The sequence below is a fragment of the Pseudorasbora parva genome, chromosome 7, assembly GCF_024679245.1.
Source record: "Pseudorasbora parva isolate DD20220531a chromosome 7, ASM2467924v1, whole genome shotgun sequence".
Classification (NCBI taxonomy): Eukaryota; Metazoa; Chordata; class Actinopteri; order Cypriniformes; family Gobionidae; genus Pseudorasbora; species Pseudorasbora parva.
Window position 1 is genome coordinate 17,051,449 of NC_090178.1, and position 24,547 is coordinate 17,075,995.

General features: G+C 41.5%; 2 protein-coding genes across 3 annotated transcripts in view; both read right to left on the reverse strand.

The window, feature by feature from the left end:
* Positions 1-271: 271 nt before the first annotated feature.
* On the reverse strand, positions 272-2,863 carry pigv (phosphatidylinositol glycan anchor biosynthesis, class V). Its single transcript, XM_067449588.1, has 3 exons — positions 2,209-2,863; positions 850-1,998; positions 272-768 (listed from the first exon to the last, which is right to left on the reverse strand). The coding sequence occupies exons 1-3, from the start codon at positions 2,296-2,298 to the stop codon at positions 466-468; spliced, it is 1,542 nt and encodes a 513-aa protein (XP_067305689.1). The 5' UTR covers positions 2,299-2,863; the 3' UTR covers positions 272-465.
* A 125-nt stretch (positions 2,864-2,988) lies between these two features.
* The window catches only part of arid1aa (AT-rich interaction domain 1Aa), a 29,862-nt gene continuing 8,303 nt past the window's right edge, over positions 2,989-24,547 (reverse strand). Inside the window, exons 2-20 of one of the 2 annotated variants that reach the window (XM_067448363.1) lie at positions 19,257-19,454; positions 16,004-16,672; positions 13,923-14,033; positions 11,910-12,117; positions 11,487-11,576; positions 11,209-11,379; positions 10,186-10,510; positions 9,884-10,032; positions 9,657-9,760; positions 9,341-9,550; positions 9,033-9,237; positions 8,368-8,500; positions 8,125-8,282; positions 7,837-7,978; positions 7,612-7,734; positions 7,420-7,516; positions 6,470-7,307; positions 6,244-6,374; positions 2,989-6,157 (exon numbers count right to left, since the gene is read on the reverse strand). In XM_067448363.1, the coding sequence (XP_067304464.1) occupies positions 4,244-6,157; positions 6,244-6,374; positions 6,470-7,307; positions 7,420-7,516; positions 7,612-7,734; positions 7,837-7,978; positions 8,125-8,282; positions 8,368-8,500; positions 9,033-9,237; positions 9,341-9,550; positions 9,657-9,760; positions 9,884-10,032; positions 10,186-10,510; positions 11,209-11,379; positions 11,487-11,576; positions 11,910-12,117; positions 13,923-14,033; positions 16,004-16,672; positions 19,257-19,454 (5,976 nt within the window). In that variant the 3' untranslated portion in view covers positions 2,989-4,243. Of the gene's footprint in view, positions 6,158-6,243; positions 6,375-6,469; positions 7,308-7,419; positions 7,517-7,611; positions 7,735-7,836; positions 7,979-8,124; positions 8,289-8,367; positions 8,501-9,032; positions 9,238-9,340; positions 9,551-9,656; positions 9,761-9,883; positions 10,033-10,185; positions 10,511-11,208; positions 11,380-11,486; positions 11,577-11,909; positions 12,118-13,922; positions 14,034-16,003; positions 16,673-19,256; positions 19,455-24,547 lie in introns of both variants that reach the window. The other variant, XM_067448362.1, reaches the window with a different exon arrangement.

Here is a 24,547-nt window from a genome sequence, read left to right on the forward strand (position 1 = left end):
TTGGAATGGTCACATACCTTTTTATTGTTTTACTATCATTGTATGAACAGACCATTTATGACACTTCGTACCCACTAGATGGTGATACAACACAATATAAAGGGGTCTTGCCATGTGACCATGTGAAAGGCATGCCTAGTCAACGTGTTCTCCTCCAAACTAGACCAAATCATTATATTTTAATAACTTAACATTCAAACACAGCATACAGTTTGGCTAAGGTTTTTCTTGTTCTTCTCATAAGAGTAAATACATAAACAAATACAGCACTTATATGTAAATAAGGATATTTATTAAATACTTATCCAATACAAAAATATATAATAGCCTGTTTAGGGAACACCAGAAACCATGTTTAAATAATACAATACATTAATTCTAACAATTTTTGTTAAGCAGCATTGACATTATTCAAAAGGCCAGAGGAATGTTACAAAGACTACAAAAAAGCTTATTCCTGTAAAATTAAGTCCAGGGAAGGAAGTTACAGTGCAGAGCCAGACCTAAAAACCAATATGATATGAAATACCCCAGGATGCATTGTGTGAAAACTGAGCAAGCCTGCCAGTGCATCAAGAGGTAAAGGACTTGATTATTTTTGCACATTCCCACAGCACATCTTAAGCCAGGTTTTTCAGTCTTTTGCTGTTGTATTTGGTCAGGTCTGAACAGCCTTTCATCTCGCAGCAGAGGTTCATACTGAAAAAGCAGGTGGCCACTGATCCAGTAGAGCACAGGCGAGGAGGATGCAAGAAACCGTGTCAACACCTGAGAGGACAATAAAACAAGCCATGTTGAGCAGGTATACTACATAGATCACATAATAATGATCAATTTCAAGAGTCTTACCTGCACATGCATACAGAAAATTCCAAACAGAAGGAGGACAGAACTGTGCACAATGTAAACAAAGACTTTGGGGTTAAAGAAGCCATGCATTTTCCTGTCTTTTCCTCTGTCTCCCAAACCCAAATACATACAAAACACTGGGTTAGCCATTATGTACATATATGAGGCAATGAATCCCAGAGTCGCAACAGGCAGTGCTAAAATAAAGTTGGGTATCTGCATCCATCGAAAGTATCGAAGAAAGCCCACATCCCAATAAGCATCCTGTATGTATGAATACAAAAGTGGAATTTGCCATTGACACCATCTTGGTGTTGGAGATGCTGCATCAGCCACACGGTATCCTTTGTCACGGGCCAAATCAAGCAGCACAGGGGGAACAGTTGGAGTTGCAGTTGGATGGCAAAACGTTTGGTAACCATAGAACTGAAACAGGCAAAAGGGTAGTGCTACAAGAGCTGCATAAAAAGCTCCTGTGAGCGCAAAACGAATAACCTCCCATACACAGTGACTGTATCGAACTCCCCCTTCTCCTTTGCTAAAAGCCCTTGTACGGGCAAGACCCCATTGCAAGGAGAGATACAGCAAAAATCCAGCATTCACAACCCCATTGGCACGAGCACCTGTCGCAAACCCAAGCAGAAGACAAGCTCCTATTGTGAATCTTTTCTCTAGTAACCAGAGGCCTGCAAAGGTAAGAGTAGCAAAGAGAGTCTCTGAGTAGCCAGCGACCATAAAAACATTAGCCGGTGTCAGACAGTACATTAAGACTGCAACAAGGGCAAGTTTTCTGTCCTGTACCACCAAACGACTCAGTTTGTATAGTGCCACTGCACTTATGACAAAGAGAATGCTATTCCCTATAGCCACAGCTAAAAGTAATCGGCCATGCATTGTGAGAAATCCACACATGGGCCACAGCACAGTGTCTGCCAGTAATCGCAGGATGAGAGGAAAAAGAGGAAAGAATGCAAAGTTGTGTTCATATAAGTATCCACGTTCTGCAATAAAGAGGAAATGCTCTGCATCCCAGTGACTAAGGCCACCAAATATTGCTTCGATGACAGGGTCAAGTAGGAGAGGGGTCTCTGACCGCGGAGGACTAAAGGCATCTGCCACATGGTCTGGAATCACTGCATTCAGAACAGCCTTCAAAAGAGCACAAAATAAACAAACAGTAATTTGTCATATGCCCAGATATGCAGTAGGTGTCACTCTAATGTCAATTTCACATAAAAAGCGCCAGCGATTATTTTATGAAGCTTTATATAAATAATGAATCAAGACAGACATCATGCAGAATACAATTACAAATACATAATTTGGCGGATATTTTAGTCGTTTATGTCAGTTGCTTACCTGTAAACAAAGGGAAAGCAATCGCGTGGCCCCTGCAAACTGTGCAACTGTCCACAAATCTTGATTTATACAACTGGCTGAAGGTGACATGTTTGACAGAAACTTTCATTTAAAAAGACAACAGAATTTCCCTTACTGAAAATTATGATCAAATTAATAATTTTGTGTAAATTTGCACAACCGATAAGCGAGGCACCTTAAAACAAAAGAAGCCAAAACGAGCAATATGCTTTTCTTTCTTTGAGTTTGTAAAAAAAGCTAAACAACGAGCAGTCGAATAATAAAACACAGTAGAGTATATTCACGTTTTCCAATTCGTCTCATAAGCCATTGAAAAGAACGATAGAACTGACGACATGCACTTCCGCCATGCAGTCTTACAAATGTCAAAATAAAAGCCCCAAAGTAGCACTATACACCTGCTTTATGAAAATCTATTTATATTATATTACTTATCTTTCCCTGACTATGAACACATTAAAACAGTTAAATATTCTATTATTTTTTACTTAATGCACGCTGAAAATGTTTGCTTCGGCTTTTCGTTGTCTCAGGAGACACGGTTTTTGACGTCTTTTCATCAACTTATACCATTAAAAACTATCCTTAGAGAAATATTAAATCTTAAAATATAAAATCTTTACTATAAAGATACGTCACTCAAATCTCATTAATTCAACTAACTGACAACATAAAAATAAATCACATTTCATGATTAATGGCTTGCTATTTATAAAAAAAAAAAAAACATCTAAATGAAAATAATCACAAACATCTTACCAAGATTTAATGTACATTTATTCTTACCACGTGGAACATATAGTATAAAGATTTCATAGTGAATAAATGATATTCATTGAGCCAAAAAGGGAAAAACATTTACATTAAGCTACATAGTCTGAAATACAAATATGCAGAATTCATATCACTGGAGAAAAAAATATCTCAACTGTGTTTCTTCATCTAGAGTTATTTTGTTGTACCAGGAGACGAAATTAAAATATTTCAGTTGTTTGCTGCACTATGGAGGAACCGTGGAGGCCAAAAGATGGTTCAGTTTATATACCTAGGGATTTTGATGCAATTAACCCAACTTGAGTGTCCGCTCTTATTCTTCATAGATAAAAAGAATAAGAAGCAAGAGTGTGTGAAAGATAGAGGGAGAGAAAGAGAAAAAGAGGTGTAAATGTACAACATCTTATATACAGTACAGCCTCAGCTGTATCTTAAGTTGAAAACCAGTCCTAGGAGGTGATTTCTTTATAGGGGTCAATTCATACAATCAAGGGTTAAAAGAGAAGAGGTCAGGGTGTTGTACGTCCTTGATACTTTGGGGGTTATTCTCCTCACCAGCAAACTAATGGTTTAAAAACGGTTTAAAAACGGAGCCGACTGAACCAACATTTTCCCCATGTGGAACAGTGCAGTACGTTTGCAGTATGTTTACAGTTGTGGAGTACTGTACAGAAAATGACAACTCATTTCTGCTGTACACGCATCCAGAAAGGTTGACCGTGTAGCATCAAAATACAACCACCAAACAATGAAGAGTCTACCTGTCAATGTGAACAAGAGCTGTGTATTATTTGCACCCTCTTGGGGAGAACAAAGGAACAATTAACCCCAAAACTCACTGTAAACAAGACAGCAACTTTGGTAAATAGTTTGTTTTTTCAAGCTATTTATTTTATTCATTTATTTATTTTATTATAAAAAGTTATTTCACCTCAGACAAGGACACAAAAGTTGGGGTCCCTGTCCATGTCATCTAGTTGGCATCAGTGTTACAGTTTGTGTCAGTGTGTTGAGGCTCTGGTTCATGATCCACAGCAAATTCGTGACAACCTTCCCAAAGTGAGATGCAGAGAAAAGGGGGACCAGTGGGTGTAATATGAAAGGGCTTGCATAAATAAAAAAACAAAAAAACAAGAACAGTCAATTTTCTCTGCTTTCAATTCCCACTCGCAAATGGGGAGGACAGGCAAGGGGGAAGTACGAAAACCAGAGAAGGTGGAGCCATAGCTCCGCACAGCTGTCATGACTGGCCTATCAAAAAGAGTACATCACAGATGACATGGGACACCAATGAGTTCATGAGTGGGGAGACAGAAAGGTCCAGTAGCCGCGACTCATAGAGCGTAAACTCAGAGTGGTTCTCCTCCACCTTAGCGAGGGCGAGCAGAGCCCGAGCAGCCCGCCGCATCATGTCCACACTTGTTGGCTCAAAGTGTGACCCCTGCATGTGCAGTAAGGAACCTTGGCTCTGCTGGAACTGTGTAGCCGCTAAGCTGTCCTCCAAGAAACCCAAAAGATTCCCTACACTGGCCTTCTGTACCGCTATGGCACGGGCCGCCAGGCTGTCACCCTGTGCAAGATTGGCCAGCAGCACGACCGCCATCTCCCGACAAACAGGGACCTTTCGCTCTCCAACTAGACGCACAAGGTTCCCAAACAGCTTCTCTAATCTACTAAAAGGTGGCGTTGCTAGAATGAGGTCCACATTGTTGTCCTGAATGCTGAGCTTACAGAGGGTCTCCAGGACTAGTCTCTGGGGGGACAAGGCGCCATTAAGCCCAAGACTAGGGAAGGGGTCTTGGGCTTCGGCTGAAGGACAAACGGCCCAATGGAGCAAGCCATCCAGCAGAGGCAGGCAGATGCTCTCAGTGTAGACTGAGAAGTCAAGCTGGCCTGAGATGTTGGCAAGAGTGACCAAGCAATTTTCCCGCAGTAGCTCCAGACAGTCCCACCACCATTCGTCTTTCTTGCTACCAAGACTCTCATCCACCTCTTCTTCTTTCTCATAGGTTAAAGGCGCCTGCTTTCGCTCTGGATGCAGATGGTGGAGAAGCAACAGTCGGCCCAGCAATAACAACAGCCCTGGGTGCTTGGACATCTCAGAGTCATTGCCCGGGATGAACGAGAGGCTGCGGACAATGTTGGACACACAAATGCAGCGACGGGCAAGGGAATCTTGCCAGTCTGAGAGCGTGACAAGAGGAGCTTCATCCTTGCTGTGTGGCTCATCTTCTAAAATGGCAATAGAGCGCTGACCCTGTAATAATGGACTTGGAGGTGCTGGCCTAATGTTTTCTGGAGTTGTAGCCTCTGATATTTTCTCCTCTTGATCTTTCTCTACGTGAGATGTCCCCTCGGAGGCGCTTTCTAAGCAGTCAGCAGGTCTGTCCTCCGTCAAATCTGAAATTCCGTTGGTCACTTTCTCAGTGGATGATTCTGGAGAAGGCTGCCGGTCCACTTCTTTCCGGTGCTCTTCACTGGAGGAGGGAAGTGAAGCTGCCTGGCTGTCCTTCTGAGCTTCTCTCTTCCTGTCTTGGACCTGGGCAGGAAGATGCTTCCGTTGTTGCAACAGGTCTATCTTGCTTTCAAAGTGGGTCTGGATGTGTTCTGTTGTATCACCTCCACCAATACTCCAGTGCAGAAGGCCACTGTCAAATTCCTGCAATCGGCCAAGCTTATTTGAGCAGTCCACCACAAACGGATCCTTCTTTCGCACAATCTTCAAGGGAAGCTTATCAAACTTGCTAGCCTGTTTGGGCTTCTCTTGAGTAACAGCCAACTCAAGACATGGTGGCTCAGAAGTCTTGGGTTCTGTAGATGACTCTCCTCCAATCCCATGGCAATCTTCTTTCTTCACACCGTCTTCAAGCGTTGGTTTTTCTTCCTGTTTTATCTGTAGCGGATCTAAGAGTTGTTCTTGATGTTTTGACCTGTGCATTTCCTCACCTTCATCTTCCTCCTCTGTTTCTCCATCTTCCTCCATGCCCTCCACCAATATCTCATCATCCACAGTGTTTTCATCTTTTTTGAGCAAGCTGGGATCTAACAGAGCTCTTTGTCCTGGATCACCAACTTCATATTCCCTCAGAATCCCAAAGATCTCAATGAGGCAACGACGGAAATACTCAACAATTAGTTCCAGGAAACCAGGGAGCTTCAAAAGAAGACATTAGTATGTTATTAAGGATGAACACTTTAGTAACAGCAAAATATTTTTGTCATTACCTCAAAATGACTCACCTGTATAAGGTTGAAATTTGAAATACTGTTGTCATCATATAACAAGATGTTGATGGTGTCTAAAGCCCATGTGCTCTCTGCCAACAGTCCTGATTTAAGGGACATCATGACTCTCCATGCTTCTGGAGTGCCTACAAAAGTTGTATACAGTTATATTTTCATATCTCACAGGTCTAACCCAGATAAATGACCAAAATGTAATTCACTACAACAAATAAACTCTTACCAATTTCTTTCATGGTAAGACGCCTGCGTGATTTGAGAACTGGTGGCGTAGCCTCTATGGAACCTGGAGGGAAGGATAGGTCTCTTCTCATCATTGGAGGCTGTACTGAGGGAGGTACAATGTGAGATGCAGGGACTGGAGGTCCCACCTTCTGCATTTTGATATTGCTTGGCATGTAGGGTGATTTGCTGGGGGAAGTCCTACTTTCCATGGGGCGAGGCATGGGTGTGGGGCTTGACACCTGTGGAATGTGGTTTTGCATGTTTTGAGGAGACTGGTAGTTGGACTGCAAGGGTCTGCTCATTGGTGGACCTGCAGTACCAGGGCCATATGGGGGCTGTCGTGGCCCAGGCCACTGCCCATCATGATTCATGCGTGGTTCAGATGACATCATCTCTTCAGATCGGTTCATGGCATGGTAGCCTGGTCCCTGGCCAGGGCCAGCAGGAGGTCCTTGACGGTTAGGATAATTGGGGTAGCCCATATCACCTCGGCCTGGCCACATGCCACCTTGAGGACCGTCAGGACCAGACTGCATTGGACTGCCCATCATTTGAGGTGGCATGGAACCCTGGGAATTTGGGCCCGTCCCTGCTTGCATCCTATCTCTTCCAAAAGGAAAAGGGAACTGGTTCTGAGGACCAGGTGGACGGCGCTCCGAACCAGGGTAAGAACTGTTATACTGGTTAAACATTTCCTGTTGACCACTTGAAGGACCACTAGGGGCAGCCTGCGTTGGTGGCTGTGGCTGCTGGGCGTTGTATGGCCCACTGAACATCTCACCGTCATGATGCCGTTTAGCTGGTGGGTAGACGCCATCACCTGGCCTTTTGTAGTTCTAAATGCAAATAAGTTATATTTAAAATATGTGGCAAGGCTTTCAGTAACTTTTTCTTAACACAAACATCAAATAGAAAAATATCAACTCATTCTATTAAATGCTTTCCTACCAACTGTTGTTGCGGGTACATTCCAGGCTGCTGATTCGGATATGAGCCACCAGGAGGCGCACCCTGCCCAGGATACTGATTACTATAGGAATCATGTCTGCACAAGCGCCACACATAAGAGAAATCAGTATAAAAGATATAGCAGATATACAAATACAATATCCATAAAAACTAACAGGGAAGTCGACTGACCGCTGTTGCTGTGGAGGGTAACGATTTGGTGAGTACATCCCAGATTCAGCATTGGAAGTCATTATATTTGGCTGTGGCACTCCAGGCCCCATGCTGCCATCTGTGCCCATCCCTGACTCTGGTCTACGCAATGCAGGAGAGGTTACAGTTTTTGCATCATTTAAATAACGTCAACAAAAAAGAAAGAATGGAGTTTATATCCAAAAAATGTACGATTTATTATACCTTCTGTCATAGCCGGGGCCATATGGATACTGGTGTCGCTGACCCATAGGCATGTTTCCCATGGGACCTTGTGGCCCCCTGTTGCACTGATCACTGAGAGTGCTGTTGGGACCCTGTCCACCAGGCATGAACTGTTCTCCAACTAGGACCACAAGCACACAAATCATTAAATGTAGCATGTAGCTAACCATGAACTATAATGGCTCATGACACCATTACAAAATATAAAATATGAACTGATGTACAAGGTGTACAGGACAAATAATGTTACAGAAAAACAATACAAACCTTTACGCATACCACTGAAGTGGTCTTTATTGGGTTCATAGGGTCCCATGCGAACAGGCATCTCCGGAGTGCTCATGCCTGACTGGTAGCCAGAATTGGGAGTCATAGTGCTTCTCCGAGAAAAGTCGCTATCAGCAAATGGATCCTGCAAGTTCACACTGCTCCTAAGAAACAGGGCAGGTAAGGAGCAGTTCACAGTCAAATGACACAGGCAGTAGCACAAGACATACAAGCAAAACTCACCTGCCACTCGGCATTGGGGGCATCTGGCTGTGTGGGGTGGAGGCAGGAGTAGGGGGTTTCAAGTCTCCGCTTTCCGCCATGGAGCTGCTGGTGGACTGTGGTGTCTGAGGCCCCTGGAGAGAGCCAGATCCAGCTGTGCCATGCAACAACAACAAAAAAGACAAGATTGGGAAAATTATACTTCTATGGCCTGTATTTACATGCAGATACTACACCACTAACAGTACTACAAGACAAATACTTGGGTGAGATAAAGTGTCATGAAATTCCCCCGTTTCATTAAGATGTCCTCACAAATAATGCAGAGAAATACTCAGAATCTAATCATGTAGACACATACTCACCAAACTGGAATCATATTTGTTAACATCTCAAAAATATTTAGGGTTTCACACTTTGAAGGGATAATTTATGACTTATATGGTTCATTAGTGATAATGCTTATATACACAAGTTTAAACTAAGATCTTAAATTGCACCGCCAATATTAATTGATGAACTTACAGTGCTTCAATAACTAATTTGTTTAACTATAAAAAAAGGCATTTAGTATATCTACCTTCCCTTATTTTGTAATTGGGGTTATGCTGTGACAGTTTAATTAAGATTTACCTGTACTTGCTTCAATACATGTCATGACACAAATCCATGTTGCCAAGACTCACCTGGGGAGGGAGGCTGAATTTTGGCCTGGTTCTTTTTGCTATCTGTAGTCATAATGTCAGGTGGTGGGTCTTCTCCACGCTCAATCTTACATTCAAAAGCATACAGACATTGGATGTACTGCTTTTTCAGAGAGCTGGCGGCACTGCTGGAGGTCCCCACGTTCAGATTTGTGGCCAGTTCCCTCCATTTTTTGTTCTTATTAACCTGCATTTACAAGCATGCCAAAGCATTTAAGCAAACACCCTTGAGAGGAAATGAGTTAAGACTTTCAACATTATCGAAATGTGTATGGCAGGCTTGAATATACCTGTGTAAGACCTCCAATCTCCTTGACGGACATGTAGAGTCTGAAGAGATCAAGGGGCTTACGTCCCACAGCTGGCAGGTTACTCATGCCCATGGCTTTTTCCTCTATGAAAGCCAAGTAACGGTCTACCCACATCTTTCTTTCTGGCTCTGGGCCTAGCTCATACAAACGAGTGATCTTCTCATTGGTTGTGGTGGAGGAACTTGACTTCTAGGCAGAAGGAGATTATATGAAAGGAATTACACATGAGGTGCAACAAAGGGTAACTGATGTATGCTGTAAAGATATTATACTTCCATCTAAACACTAAGCAAACCTTGGATTTTGATTCCGCCTTGGGTGTACCCTCAACTTTGTTATTCATTTTCTGAGCTTGGTTTAGTTTCCCATCCATACCAAAGTCTGGACCAGGGGACATGCCTAGGAGAGAAACAGATATCTTAACTGTAATTTTGACCTGTCACGAGATTTGACTTTACAAATGTACTTTAATTTCAGCAAAGTTATGTAGTATATAAAAATAAATGTTTGTCATGATCTTACCACTAGTGTTGTTAGACATGTTGCCACCCATGGGGTAGGGAGAACCCTGGGTGTTCATCATCCCAGGCATGTTGTTCATAGAGGGGCCATACGGCGGTCCTGAGCCCATCATACCAGGCCCAGGAGACATATTGGCATAACCTGGTAGTCTGCGGCAAAACATTTCAACATTTCAATTCGAATAATCACTGACACCAGATTGTATTTTTTTTAAAGGAGAAAAGGCTAACAAATCAGACATTTAAAATGTGTAATTATGAATGAAATTGTGCAACTTAAGTTGCATTTCAGTTCTTGCGTACCTGTTGTGTATCGAGTTGGCGGGTCCATGCTGCATTGCTGCGGCATCCTGCGGCTTTCTGTTGAGGCCTGGAGGTGGGCACATCCCGGTTCCTACTTGAGGGGGCATGTTGCCCATATTAGGGCCCATACTGGGATTCATGTTGGGGCCCATGTTGGGGCCAAAGGGACGTGCACCCATCTGGCCATGAGGCATCCTCCCAGAAGCCATGCCAGCAAACAGTGGCCCTCCTCCTTGCGCAGACATAGGATTCATGGATCCGCCCATGCCAGGGCCTGGGTAATTGGCATTTGGCATAGTACTGTAACCAGGCTGCCTGGGGTAACCTGAAGAGGAAATTGGAAAGTTGTAATCTGATTTGTTTTCAGATTTGTGTAGAAACAGCATCAAGGCCACCAAAGCAGTACTTAAATGTTTTGCAAAATATATGCTTGCATTGAAATGAAAAACAAACATGCTATATTAATAATAGTTTTACAGTGACAGTTAAATTCATCTACACAGCACACTGCTTACTATCTTTTTGTAGAGAACAATAAATGGATTTAATAAGAAATCTAATCCATGATTACATTTTCTGCAATGAAACAAAAAGTCTGAACACCAGAACAACCATATTAGCAGTTAAGTCAATTAAAAGTCAGCATTGGCCAAATGTGGCGGGTGATGGATGCCTCATTGGTGGGCTTGTGAAGAGACTTCCAGGCCCTTGAGTGTTTTAGCAGCATGTAGCGCTGCTGTAACCCACAGTCACTGTAGCTGCTCAACTGACGTGAGCCATGCTACGTCAACTCCTTTTTTTCACCAATGCTAAAAATAACTACACTGTGATCCACTGGTCGCACAAAGAGAAAAAGAGGGAGACTGAGAAGGAGGGACAGCAAGAAGAGAAAGACTAAAATAAAAGTCCAATGTATCTCTGCACCTCCACTATTATCACTGCTCTGAACATAAGATCCTTTTTAAAAAGTGAATTTTTCTTCATTCTTCTAGATGATGTGATGTTTAGCACTGAGCCACTTACCTTGTGGTCCATATTGACCACCCTGAGGCCCATAGTTCGCCACAGAGTTGTTCTGTTGATAAGGAACCATTCCAGCATGCACCTGGCCTCCAGATGACTGACGAGGAGACAAAGCAGAACTAGACTGTGGAGACCCATAGGGTGCCATCTGAGGATTTCTCTGTATATATCCTGTGTAGACAACAAGATTGATGTATTGATACAGTAAATAAAAAGTGAGCATGAAGATTGAAAACAAGTCCTCTCATTTTAAATAAGACTTATACAAGCTGAGTTACCTCTCTCTTGACCCATGCCAGGTTGATTCATCGAAGGGTGCATGGTCCCCTCAGACTGTCCACTTGAAGGGCGGGGAGGCATTTGGTTCCCTACAAATGAGAAATGCACAAATTGTTAAAAAAACAAAACAAACACACAACAACAACCTAAAAACAACAACAACCACATTCTATAAGAGATTAAGACAAAAATATTTTGTGACAATTTGTGTGGCTTGTTTTTAATTTAAAAAAAGATATATAAAATGTTAACGTTTAATAAGAAAAAGTCCACCACAAACTGGAGAAAAACAGATTGCAAATGTGCTACAAAAATACATTTCATATTTAAATTAGGTAAACATTTCAATTCATCTGCATGATGACTCAAAGTGGTATTCACACATTTTAAGGACTAAATAATTTAAGTTCTACTAGCTTTACCTGGCATCGTGGCAGGAGACAGAGGCCCAGAGCGAGATGCCGAGGCGCTGGCAGGCGAGCCCACCGGGGGTGAGGTGTGGGGGGAGAAGGGCGACTGTGCTGGGTTGCTCTGTTCTCCTTGACTACTAGATACTCCAGATGTGCTGACTCCAGGACTCAGAGCACCCTCCGTACCAGTAGGTAGGTCATCAATAGAACCGGATAGGTCCTAAGCAGAGAGAACCATAAAGGTCATTAAATAAATTAAAGCCGTGATATCCGAGTGAAACAGATTATAGAAAAAGGGAAAAAAAAGACTTTCAACCGGTCCTTTTGAATGGTTTTTGATGGAGGCATATCTAAATGCAAGTTTGCAGTTGATCGTAAGAAAGGGGCGGGTTTAAAAGCACTAAATGACTGGAAAAGTCTGGCATGTGTCCCCAGAGATTATCAGAAGTCTATCATTTCACCAGAAGAAGATCAAGTAAGATATTTTGATTAAGATTTACAAGCTCAATTTTTTTTTTTTTAATACAGTTAGTCCACGGTTCAATACATACCTCGGTTTTTGGTTTGGTTCAGTTTTTTGCTATTCTATTCTTAGGCGACAGGAACAGAGAGAGGAGATAATGTTTTAATTGCAATACTCTTTCTTTTCTTCTTTTTTTAAACTTAATTTTACTTAAAAAACTTGGAAATACCTTACTTAAACTTAAAACATTAGGCTACTTAATTTTTTATTTTTATTTATATATATATATATATATATATATATATATATATATATATATATATATATATATATATATATATAAATAAAGATTTACATTGGCAGCTCAGATGTACAGCAGCACTAACATATGAAAAACATGAATAAATGTATGCTAAAATTAAAACTACTGCAAGTTTATTAAAGTCTTTACTAATTAAAGTCTTCAATATACAGTATTTATTGATTAAAAGCAGTTACTTGCATCACTGCTTTATTATTCAAATTCCGTAGGAAGTAAAAACACAAAAATATAAGAGGGAAAACAAAAACACACAAAAAGACTGCTGGCATTATCACTTGGTATTCCAGCGTTTCTGCTAGGACTTTAAAAATGAAGCTGTCAGCTGACTTTCATATCAATTTTCACAGATTGTTAAGGAATAATCACAACAACAAAAAAATTATTTGCATTCAGCAGCACAAAAACATCTTGCAACCTCTGGATAAGGTTTATTGCTTAATTGTTAGGACAAAGCAAGATACCTATTCTGTACTGAAAATTAGCCCAAGGACTCACAAAAACAAAACGCAAAAAAACCCACACAAAAAAACAACTCTCTTACATCAGGAGCACAATAGCAAATTTAATTATACCACAAAACTTTTCTTCTTTAGAATAAATATCCAAGTGACAGCTTCTTCTACTCTGCAACAATGAACTCTGGCACACTTTTTTCCTCTCTGGGACACACGCGCGCTCAAGTGCTCTCGTACACATACAATCACACAGCCAGAGGCTGCTGGCCTTATTTATCTCATCTGGGAGGAGGGGGGTGAGATCACAGCGTCCCTGAGGTTGCCATGGCTATGGCAGTCGGCTGCACGTGTGCTGAGTCAGCACAGCTGGGTGTCTCTCCATGTGTCCTTTTCAGACACAGTCTCACAGGTCATAACACACACTCAAATGCAATTATATCGCGGCGACAGACAAGCAGAATTCAAATGGAGAGTACAAAAAAGGTAGAGAGAACCGACGGCATATATTTCCATGACAGACCATATGAAGTTCTCCATTTAGCAACAACTCCATAAAGGTCCTACATAATCACTCCCGAGATAAAGGCACAGCTGAGGCTCAATTATGCTCACATCTTTAAGCTAATTTACACGAACTAAAAGTCAGCATAAAACAGAACGCTTTGACTGAAACAACTTGATTAAGCATTTAAAGATGCATTGTGAATTTGACAGATTCACAATGCATCTTTAAATGCGTCTGGACTCGTTCAACAGCTTGTGCGAAATGAAAGTGTCAGACTCACTGGTAGACTGGAGGGTCTGCCCTGCATGTCCTCTGTGCTGCTCTTCGATGCCAGAGGCGGGCCGGAGGTTGGAGCGCTGGACTGGGAGCTAAAAGACTCCTGGGAAATCTCCTGTGTGGGGAAAAAGCCATCCCAGGTCAGTCGGTAAAAGTATTTAGGACAGTGGACGCATGCATAGATGCTTTTGCTTACAGACACTATGGGTGCATTTAGGTCAGTTTCACTGCCAATACTAAAAGTTTCTGTTTTTGTACTTAAGAAAATCCAGTTACAACACTACATTTATTATCGTATAAGTCTGTGAATGCGGTGGCACTGTAAAATGAAATGAATTCCAGATTTTAATATAAACGCAAAAACAGTCATCCAATTTAGTTCAAACACACAAAAGTGAACATTAGACATGCTATTCACATCCCGCCTTTACATTTGCATATGTTCACAAATAAAATAAACAACCTTGTTTTGTCAAGGTTGACAAAATTCATTTTAGGAAACATGCATTTACAGTTGAAACGTCATTTGCTAGACACACATCAAAACTTTACAATAAGGTTACATTTGTTAAAGGGGGGGTGAAATGCTGTTTCATGCATACTGAGCTTTTTACACTGTTAAAGACTTGGATTCCCATCCTAAACATAGACAAAGTTTCAAAAACTAATGTTGGACATTTGATAGAGTATTTCTGTGTCAAAAATCCTTTTTTTCTCCCGGTAGGGTGCGCGCGCGCGTGACTAGAGCGAGAGAGGAAATGCACGCCCATAAACACTGCTCTCAGGTGCAGATCCACTCGTCCGTGAACACTTATGTCGCGCGCCGCGCTCCACTTTATTCCTATGGGTGACGTCGAGCGACTTCAACGCTTCAGCACAGCATTCCGGGAAAGGCAGCGCTGCATTTGAACCGATTTGAACGCAGAAATGACGGGAAGCTTCACAACATCGCTTCAGTCGCGATCAAAGTGGATTTCCACGCCACTGCTGTCACAGGACTTCACCAAATCATACCAAAGAAGTGTGTTTTTGACGGAGCGGTCCCAGCGATAAAGGTTCGGTCCTGCTTTGGAAGCAGCCGGTGAGTAAAACTGCTTCAAATGTCTGTGCTGTTGGCTATCGTCGCGTGAGTAAACATCAGTAAACGACACGATCGCGTGCTTCGTCATTCAAATGCACTAACGGACTCCATTGTTGTTCTCTGTATAACATTACACTAGTCTGACGTGCAAAACCGTTTTGCTTGCTACTGCTAAGGTTTTGTCGCATACAGTAGTCCATAAACCGAATCATGTCCTCATAAACTGCGAGTAAACACACAAATGTTGACAGGCCACTAAATACAGTACATACCACGGAGACGGACGTCCTGCTGTTGCTGTTTCTCCTGTTCAATTTATTTCTGCCTCAGATTTGATTCTGGATCATATACCTATTAGCTGAGATAGCCATGGGTTTCTCCACGCTTGAGGACGTCACAGCTTTAGATCGTCATTCTTTAGCTCCGCCCACTCGATACGCCTCCAGGCGCTCGTTTTTTTCCGGAAAGACTCAGTACAGGCTATATTTCTTTTATAAATATAATAAAACTAAAGACTTTTTGGAGATATGAAGGATGCAATACTACTCTATAGGTACTCAAGATTGACATGAGATTGACTGAAACTGAGTGTTTCACCACCCCTTTAATGCATTTTGTATTATAAACTAATGTTTTTTTTTAAATATGAATGTAATTTTCAATGTTTTACAACATTTATTAATCATTTTTAATTCATATTCGTTTATAATACATTAATAGAAATTATTTCTTTCAATTTTTTTAGAGGAACTGTAGTACTACTCTTTTGCTTACCATGGCTGCTTTTATATTATCAAAAATACAGTAAAAGCAGTTGAAATATTTTTACAATTTAAAAAGAAGTGTTTTCTATTTTATTAGTTATATTTAATAGTTTCATATAATAAAATGTAAATGTATTCCTGTGATGAACAAGCTTAAGACTAGAGTAATGGCTGCTGAAAATCCAGAGTCCTTTCATTTTCATCCACCAATTGGATCCAAAAGCAGAAAGCTTGAGTTACCTGAGGAGGGGGAGGAAATCGCTGATACGGTGACTGTTGTTGTTGCTGCTGCTGCTGTTGTTGTTGTTGTTGTTGTGGGGGATTCTGGGAGTATGACGTGGGCTGTCCCTGCGGCATCTGTCCGTGTCCCGCAGGCTGCTGAGAAGCAGGTGTGGGCGTCTGCGGTGGCTGCTGTGATGGTTGTGGCGGCTGCTGCTGCTGTTGCTGCTGCTGCTGCTGCTGCTGCTGGGGGCCTTGGCCGGGTGGGTAGCTGGGCTGGGGCTGGGGCTGGGATGAAGGAGGAGCCTGGGAGCTTCCCTGTTGTGAGGGCTGGGACTGAGGCACCTGTTGCTGTGGATAGGGAGACTGGCTAGACTGGGATGCTGCGGAGGACTGAGCGTACGGGGATTGGGATGGGCCCGGCGAGGGGTTGGGCATTTGCCCCTGAGGCTGCTGGGGCATGTGGGGTTGTTGGTAAGGTGGGCCAGCCTGTCCATGCGGGCCAGATGACTGGGGGGCAGCATGAGGTTGCTGTGAATAAGGTGCCTGACCTCCTGGTTGCCCAGGGGAAGGCTGAGGGTATGGCGACTGTTGCTGGCCAGAGTGAGGCCCTTGACCATGCTGGCCATAATAAGGCTGCTGCCCTTGCTGCACGTAACCCCCTGGTCCCTGCTGTCCGTATGATGGCATCTGCAAAAACAAGTAGAATGGCATTAAAGATCATTACACTCATGGCATTTCCTACACTGATCCAAATCATGCGGATAAATAGACAGACACAAAACAAAAAAACAAAAAACAAAAAACTTCCTTTTACATGAAAGGTTTCCACTTCTTTTGACAAACGAATGGGCAACTCTGACGCTTTTTTCCCAGTTAATTACTCTAAAGCTGCTTTGAAGCAATCTGTATTGTACTAAGCACTATAAAAGTAAACTTGACTTGAATTTCCATGACTTTCCCAGTTGCTCAATTAAAGGATTAAAAGATTTAAATTGCTACTTATAAAAAAATATACCGGTAAGTACAAAAAAGCACAAATGTCATCAGTAAGACCAAAAAATGTAATTGGATTTGAATGTTTTAACACACAGCATAAGAAAAAAATTGATATTTCCACATCAGAAATTTCCATTAACCAACCAGGCCTAGAAATAAAAAAAATATTTATACAGGTGCTGGTCATATAATTAGAATTTCATCAAAAAATGCATTGATTTCAATAATTCCATTAAAAAAGTGAAATGTGTATATTATATTCATTCATTACAAACAGACTGATATATTTCAAATGTTTAATTCTTTTAAATTTGATGACTATAACTGACAACTAAGGAAAATCCCAAATTAGAATATTACTTAAGACTAACACAAAGATGCCAACTGACAAGTATGAACATGAAAAATATGAGCATGTACAACACTGAATACTTAGTTGGGGCTCCTTTTGCCTGAATTACTACAGTAACGCTGCATGGCATGGAGTCGGTCAGTCTGTGTCACTGCTCAGGTGTTATGAGAGCCCAGGTTGCTCTGATAGAGGCCTTCAGCTCTTCTGCATTGTTTTGTTGGGTCTGGCATATCGCATCTTCCTCTTCACATCTCACCATGACATCCCTGTTCTTAATTGGCCAGCAAACTCGCTTGACCATAACCTCATAGAAAATCTATTGGGTTACGGTCAGGTGAGTTTGCTGGCCAATTGAGAACAGGGATATCCTGGTCCTTAAACCAGGTACTGGTTGCTTTGGCACTGTGTGCAGGTGCCAAGTGCTGTTGGAAAACGAAATCTCCATAAAGTTGGTCCGCAGCAGGAAGCATGAAGTGCTATAAAACTTCCTGGTATTTGACTGCGTTGACCTTGGACCTCAGAAAACACAATGGACCAACACCAGCAGATGACATGGCACCCCAAACCATCACTGACTGTGGAAACTTTACCCTTTTTGCATACGTCTGTGCGTAGTGGTTCTTGAAGCACTGGCTCCAGCTGCAGTCCACTCTTTGTGAATCTCCCCCACAATTTTGAACACCTCTCCAGGGTGCGGTTATCCATATTGCTTGTACACTTTTTTCTACCACATATTTTCCTTCCCTTCACCTCTCTATTAATGTGCCTGGACAAAGAGGCCTGTGAACAGCCAGCTTCTTTTGCAATGACCTTTTGTGTCTAGCCCTCCTTGTGCAAGATGTCAATGGCCGTCTTTTGGACAACTGTCAAGTCAGGAGTCTTCCCCATGATTGTATAGCCTACAGAACTAGACTGAGAGACCATTTAAAGGCCATTGCAGTTGTTTTGAGATAATTAGCTGATTAGAGTGCGTCTTCAATATTGAACCTTTTCACAATATTCAAATTTTCTGAGATTTGGGATTTTCCTTAGTTGTCAGTTATAATCACAAAAATTAAAATAAATAAACATTTGAAATATATCAATCTGTGTGTAATGAATGAATGTAATATACAAGTTTCACTTTTTGTATGGAATTAGCGAAATAAATCAACTTTTTGTAATGATATTCTAATTATATGACCAGCACCTGTATAACTATTTATTAAGGCTAGGAATGGCTAGATATCCCACAATATGCTAAACGCTACTATTTTTGTCATGGTTTTTATTAATTTTTTTCCAAAAAAAAACAGCCAAAAATTAAACAGTATAAATTCAAATTAAGAATATAATCATTCTTAGTCTTTTTCCTTTTCCTTTAAGGAGTTTAACATAAAAGATACTTTGTGTGGTACTATGTGCATAACCACATTTGACAGCAATGTTGATAGATGTTGACATAAAATTTTTTTTTTTTTATAAAAACATATCAAGAGCAAAGCCATATAGAATTACGAATTAGGATCCAAGATAATGTTGGTTTGATTGCAACATCATATCCTGAATGTTTAATAAATTTTACTTTATTTGAAAATAGACAGAAGTGGATATGTAACTATGCTGGAAAACTAACTTTAAAATCTTGCTTAAGTACTTTTTTTGAATATCGATACCAGTGCATTAACATTGCAATCGAAGAACACTGCAAAACAATGCAGTATTTTCCCCCAACATCTATTTTTTTGATCAAATGAAAGTGCATTGCAATAGGTTACAAAATATCCCTTATTAGTTTCACAAAAACAATTTCCAGGATACTCTCATTAAATTACAAGAGTGCAGCACATAAATTCAAAAAAACATATAAATGCCGTAACATACGCCATCCCTGAACGCCATGTCAAGGAGTAAACCCTTAAAACACTGAGAAAGAGCAATGACCTGTTGGCCGTACTGCACACGTCCTTGCATGCCCATAGGGTATCTCTGAGGGCCAGGGGGCCCATAGCCCTGGCCTGGGTAAGCAGGGCCCTGCTGGGGCCCTGAAGGAGACCCTTGATGGGGCTGCTGGGAGTAAGGCCCACCTGACCCATATGGCTGAGCGCGCATTTTCCCCATTTGATCCATGGAGCCTGGAGTCTGTGAAACGAGAGTGACAAAGAGGTTTGAGCAAAGGCAACTCACAGATAATGACAGAAAAGCATAAACTGAGCTTTACACAAAGACATCTACAAAGCCTTCAAAAACTCAAGGACACATTTTCCAAAACCATAAAATCAAACTATTATACCGTACTGCACTCACACACACTTGAGAATTTGATTTTAAAAAGCCAGGGTGGAAATGAAAGAATAGCAAGGACAGAATAAAAATGCAAGAAACCACAAGAGAAGAAGAGAGAGAACAGCCAGAGGGGGAAACGATAGTGGAAAAAGGAGAAGGAAAAAGAGAGACAGCAAATAACCCTCTGCTGCCGATTCCCACGGTTATTAACCTGGCCGTTACCTTGCTCAGCCTTAGTTAAGGAAGTCAACAGTGCTATATATAACTCATTTCAAATGGAGGGCAGTCTGCCGAATATTTAACACATCCCAGCTGTAGCTCTGCTTGAGCCTCGGCCAAGCCAGCTTTTCCTTTTTTCGGAATAAGACGGCAATCTTGGCACAGAATGAATGACACAGGGCTTAATGACACGAGAGGAGAAGTCCAGCTTGACTTGCAACGAGATGAGTGCTGGTACATAAAAGTCCAAAATGAGGGGTCATGTAAATATTGGAGTTGGAATAGCTCTCTTGTTTTTGTAAACTAGCAAATATTGGGAACAAAACAACTGCATAAACATGGATGAACCAGGGCTGGGCGGTATAGACTCGAGTTTGTACGGAATACTGTTTATAGTAGTTTTATATTACGAGCACATCTGAAAAACTGCAGAGGACACGCGGCTGCTGGGAAAGTGCATAATCCAATTTGTCCCAAACATGAGACTGACATGCCTTATATTAAGAGTTTTCAAAATAACTTCTAAGATACAGTTAATGCTGCTTGCCCCATCAGATGCTCTAACAGATACGAGTGTCGTTTTCCTCAGCAACTTACATTTCATGAATACTTTTGTTTATATTTTAACTTCTGCTTTACTTTTGTTTTTTAGATTGTAACGTTGTTACAATGTGATTTTAACACTTTTTTGCATAATATATAGCATTGCCTATGTTAAATCTGTTTTCATAGAATTCATTATGAGCATTGTTTGCAGGGCAACATTGTGCAGGATGTGAATGTATTTTTTTTAGGGCTGTCAAAACAAAAACAAAATCAAAATCAAACTAAATATTTAAATCACGATTAAACCGCATGGTTGTCATGAGTTAACTCATGATTAATCGCAACTTAATTGCACATTTTGTATCAGTTGTAAATTTATCTTAAATTAATGTTTGAAGTTTTTAATACTCTAATCAACATGGGCGTGGACAAATATACATGCTTTATGCAAATGTACATTTATTATTAGCGAAATCATACTCAACAGAGCATGAAGACTAGACATGTATCAAAGGTCAAAGATGTTTTTCAAAGACCTTGTTCATGTCTTTTAAGCCTAAGCTTAAAAATTCAGAATAAGCAGTGATTGCCCTCATTTTAAAGGGTTACTTCAGCGATTAGCATATGGCTTTGTATCAGTAGAAACCCTGGAGTATATTCAAATTATTGTGCTTTCCCTCCTCATATCCCCCTGAGACAAGAGATTTATGCATTTTATTTCTGGAAAAATTCCTCCCATGACACAAATTGATGATATTTGCATCATAGGAGGAATGTTTGCTCAAAGGCTAAAGACTACAGCCAGCAGAGGGAGCTATTTCCATGTTTTGAATCCGCGCATGGGGGATGGGAGATAACACTCAGCTTGCAGGGAGAGCTCAGCTGGAAGCTACAGGCACTCATTTAAACGAAGCTATGGTGAGCAATGTAAGTCTTTTAATTTCTCAAATTAATTTCCATGAAAGTTAAGCTTGCAAAGGCATGAACTGAAACGCGCCAGACTGAACTCGCGTTGTGAATGTATGCCGCGAGTGTATTCGGGATTACCTCAGCTCTCATCACTCCTGCAGTTAGTGCTCAGTGCTGTAATACTCGTGCAGTGACTCACTCATTATATTGAACAGACACGTTCAGTTTTTAATTGTAGTGTCTTCAACTCAGTCACAGTAATCAAGTTGGTGGAGTTGGGAATGGCCTCACAGGGCATTGTCTTGATGTTGTCTTTCATCCCCATTGGACAAAAATACATTTTCTGTCTTTTCTCAGTCTAGAAAGCACCAAATTCAAAAATAATTTCACATTTCTACTGCATTGATGACCCAGTTTAAATACAGATTCATTTTCCCAGTGCTGAAGTACCCCTTTAAGAATATAAATAAAGGGAGTTTTTACACTGGCAGTTTAGTTCAGAACAGGACACAGCTTTCATATTACCAATTTTTCATACGAACGATCATGCAGACCTGGGAGAGCACCAGTACCACACCATACTGGAGGAGGTTCATATTCCATGGGTAGGAATATAGTGTGGCCCCTTTAAGAGACGAGTGTTCGCTATTGAACTGTTGGTATTTTGTGTGCGTGTGTGTGTGTGTGCCGAACTGTGCCGCGATTCACACAAACAGTGTAAGCTACACAGACTCGGGAGCGCTCTTGTTCAGAAAAGTAACCTGCGTTTTCGGTAAAACACATGTACTGTAATGTACTGTGATGGTGTTAATGATATACCTTGGATATGAGCGAGAGTGAGCTTGCAGAGTATTCGCACATCGCACTCGAACTGCAGAGAATGTGCTCAGTGTAAAAACGCACTTTTCTTTCGACCTGGAGTATAATAAAAGTTAAACAGAAAATACGGTAGCTTATGTAGGCTATAACTAGCCTGACAAGCCAGACCCACATCAAGATGTTTGGTCTGGAAACTCACCATAGACGGGGCTCAGTCCGAGGGGCGGGATAAACGTCTTTCAAACTCTCTCTGCACGCGATAGGATAGCGCTACACCAACCCGGAGCAACGAAGGTGAAACAGAGCTCGCTGACTGATTAAACATTCGCCGTATCCGGTCGGCTAAACTACGAACACATCTTCCCGCTCTTTGTTCTTTTCTCAGAGAAAAGCTTAACTCCAAGTCTTCCAGAGTCGCGGTCAGAGCTGATTCGAAAGACCGCCGCCGTTCGCCAGTTTCTGTGTTAACTAGAAGCACGCAAACACAACTCGGTCGTCGTCATTATGGCCCCTCCCGCCGACTCTATACATGATGTGATTGGGCCGTCCAGATTTTGAGGAACACAGCTCAGAATGGTATTGAGAGTGCCTAGACGACACTTGCGGGCAAATTAAATTTGCTGCCGCTAGGGTGCGTCTAGATTTCTAGGCTAGGCTATAACTGCACTCGTTTCAAAATAGTAATGTTAGGGTGCTTTCACACTAGCACTTTTGGTTCGCACCAGGTAGGCCAACATTGATTGACGTCAGAGTTCAGTTCGTTTGGATGATGTAAATGCTGTCTTCCGAACTCTGACCCGAGTCTGCTTAAAGAGGTGGTCTGGGATTCGGTTAATGTGAACTCCGGTACGGTTAGCTGCTGATGTGAATGCAATCGCAGAAGTGAACTGCTATTAATGACATACGAGTTGATAAAAATTTGTGTTTTGTGTGTGTTTCACTCATTTACCTGACATACTGCAAGCAGAGCTGTAAATCTCATTTCTGCTCGTCCTTGGCGTTCTTTAGAGCATTTGCAGGCAGATAGACGTACTGAAGCTTTGGTAACAAAACCCATGGTTCAAAACCAAAAATATAAAAGTGAGGGGAGCAACGCTATGCCTTCATGCCTTCACGCTGGCTGTCGTTACTAAGCAACCGGGTAAACAGCTGCTGCTTTGTTGACACAAACGAACCCCGGTTCGGAACCAAATAATATAATATGAACACAGTCCAGCAGGGGCAGGGGAGCAATCGAACCAAGAGTGAAAGCACCCTTAATGTTAACCCCTTTCTTTCCCTATTTCAATTTACTGCTGCACCCTTTACGAGTTTACGTCTATGGGCACGTTTACATGCACACCAGTAAGCTGATAACTAAAAAAAATCAGCTTATTGAAATAATCAGTTTTCCCCGTTTACATGCAAACCAGTAAACTGAAAACGCAAGTAAACCGCATTTACATGACTTTATTAATAAACCGGCTTATTTCCTTGTAGTGACGTCAAAAATAATAATAGGGCCCTATAATTTCCGCGATCACGGAATCGCGGAATTGGCATATTAATGCGGAATCTGCATATAAACGCGGAATCTAGTGTTAACGCAGATTTCCCCGGAATTGTACATATTTGTAATGAAATTCTGTGTCGTGTGGGTTAAGAACGTATGTCTGAGGAAAGTGCAGACGGGGGGAAGCAAATCTCCGCGACACAACCCCTCCCGTCATTTCAGCTCGCCCTTCAAAACAATGAAAGTATGGCGAAGTTGGTCTCCACGGCTCTGCTTTCGGCAGCGAAAAAGTTAAGAAACTCGACGCTAACGGCGGTTTCACACTGCACGCGCAGGCAGCTTTGCGTATGGAGAGCGGGAGCCGCGCGCTCGTTGTGCTCAGGCAGCATTGGTCGCGCGCGCACCTGAACCGCGGCTCGTGTATTGCACAGACAGACAAATATTGTCCATTCTGTCAGATTTTCCGGTGTTCTACTCGACCCCTGTCATCTCGTGCTTTGATTTATAATGGGCACATTAGGCAGCAATGCATATCTGCTGCAAATGCGACCGTTTTCCCCTCTGTTAGTCTGTTCCAAACATGCATTTAACATGCTGTAGCCTATGGGTAGTTTACATGATAAGTAACCTTAAAGTTAAAATTAAGCATCTAGTTTTAATCATTTAAAGGGGCCTTTGAAGTTGGGGGAAAAACTTCTGGCAGTGTTGTGTTTTCGTGTATTTTTATTTTTCACAGCTCTGGATATCATAATGGTGATTGTTAAACACACAGAACAATTCACTACATGATTTCATGGTGAAATGTTATTTTTTAATGTTAATTTTCAGCTTTAAATGTTTTACTTAATAGTACTGTATGTAAAAGATGATTCTTATGATTTTTTTTTTTTTAGTTCTTTTTTTTTTAAAAATACTTGAAAGAAAAAGCTACTGGAGCACTTTCATTTTAACTTATATAAACTAT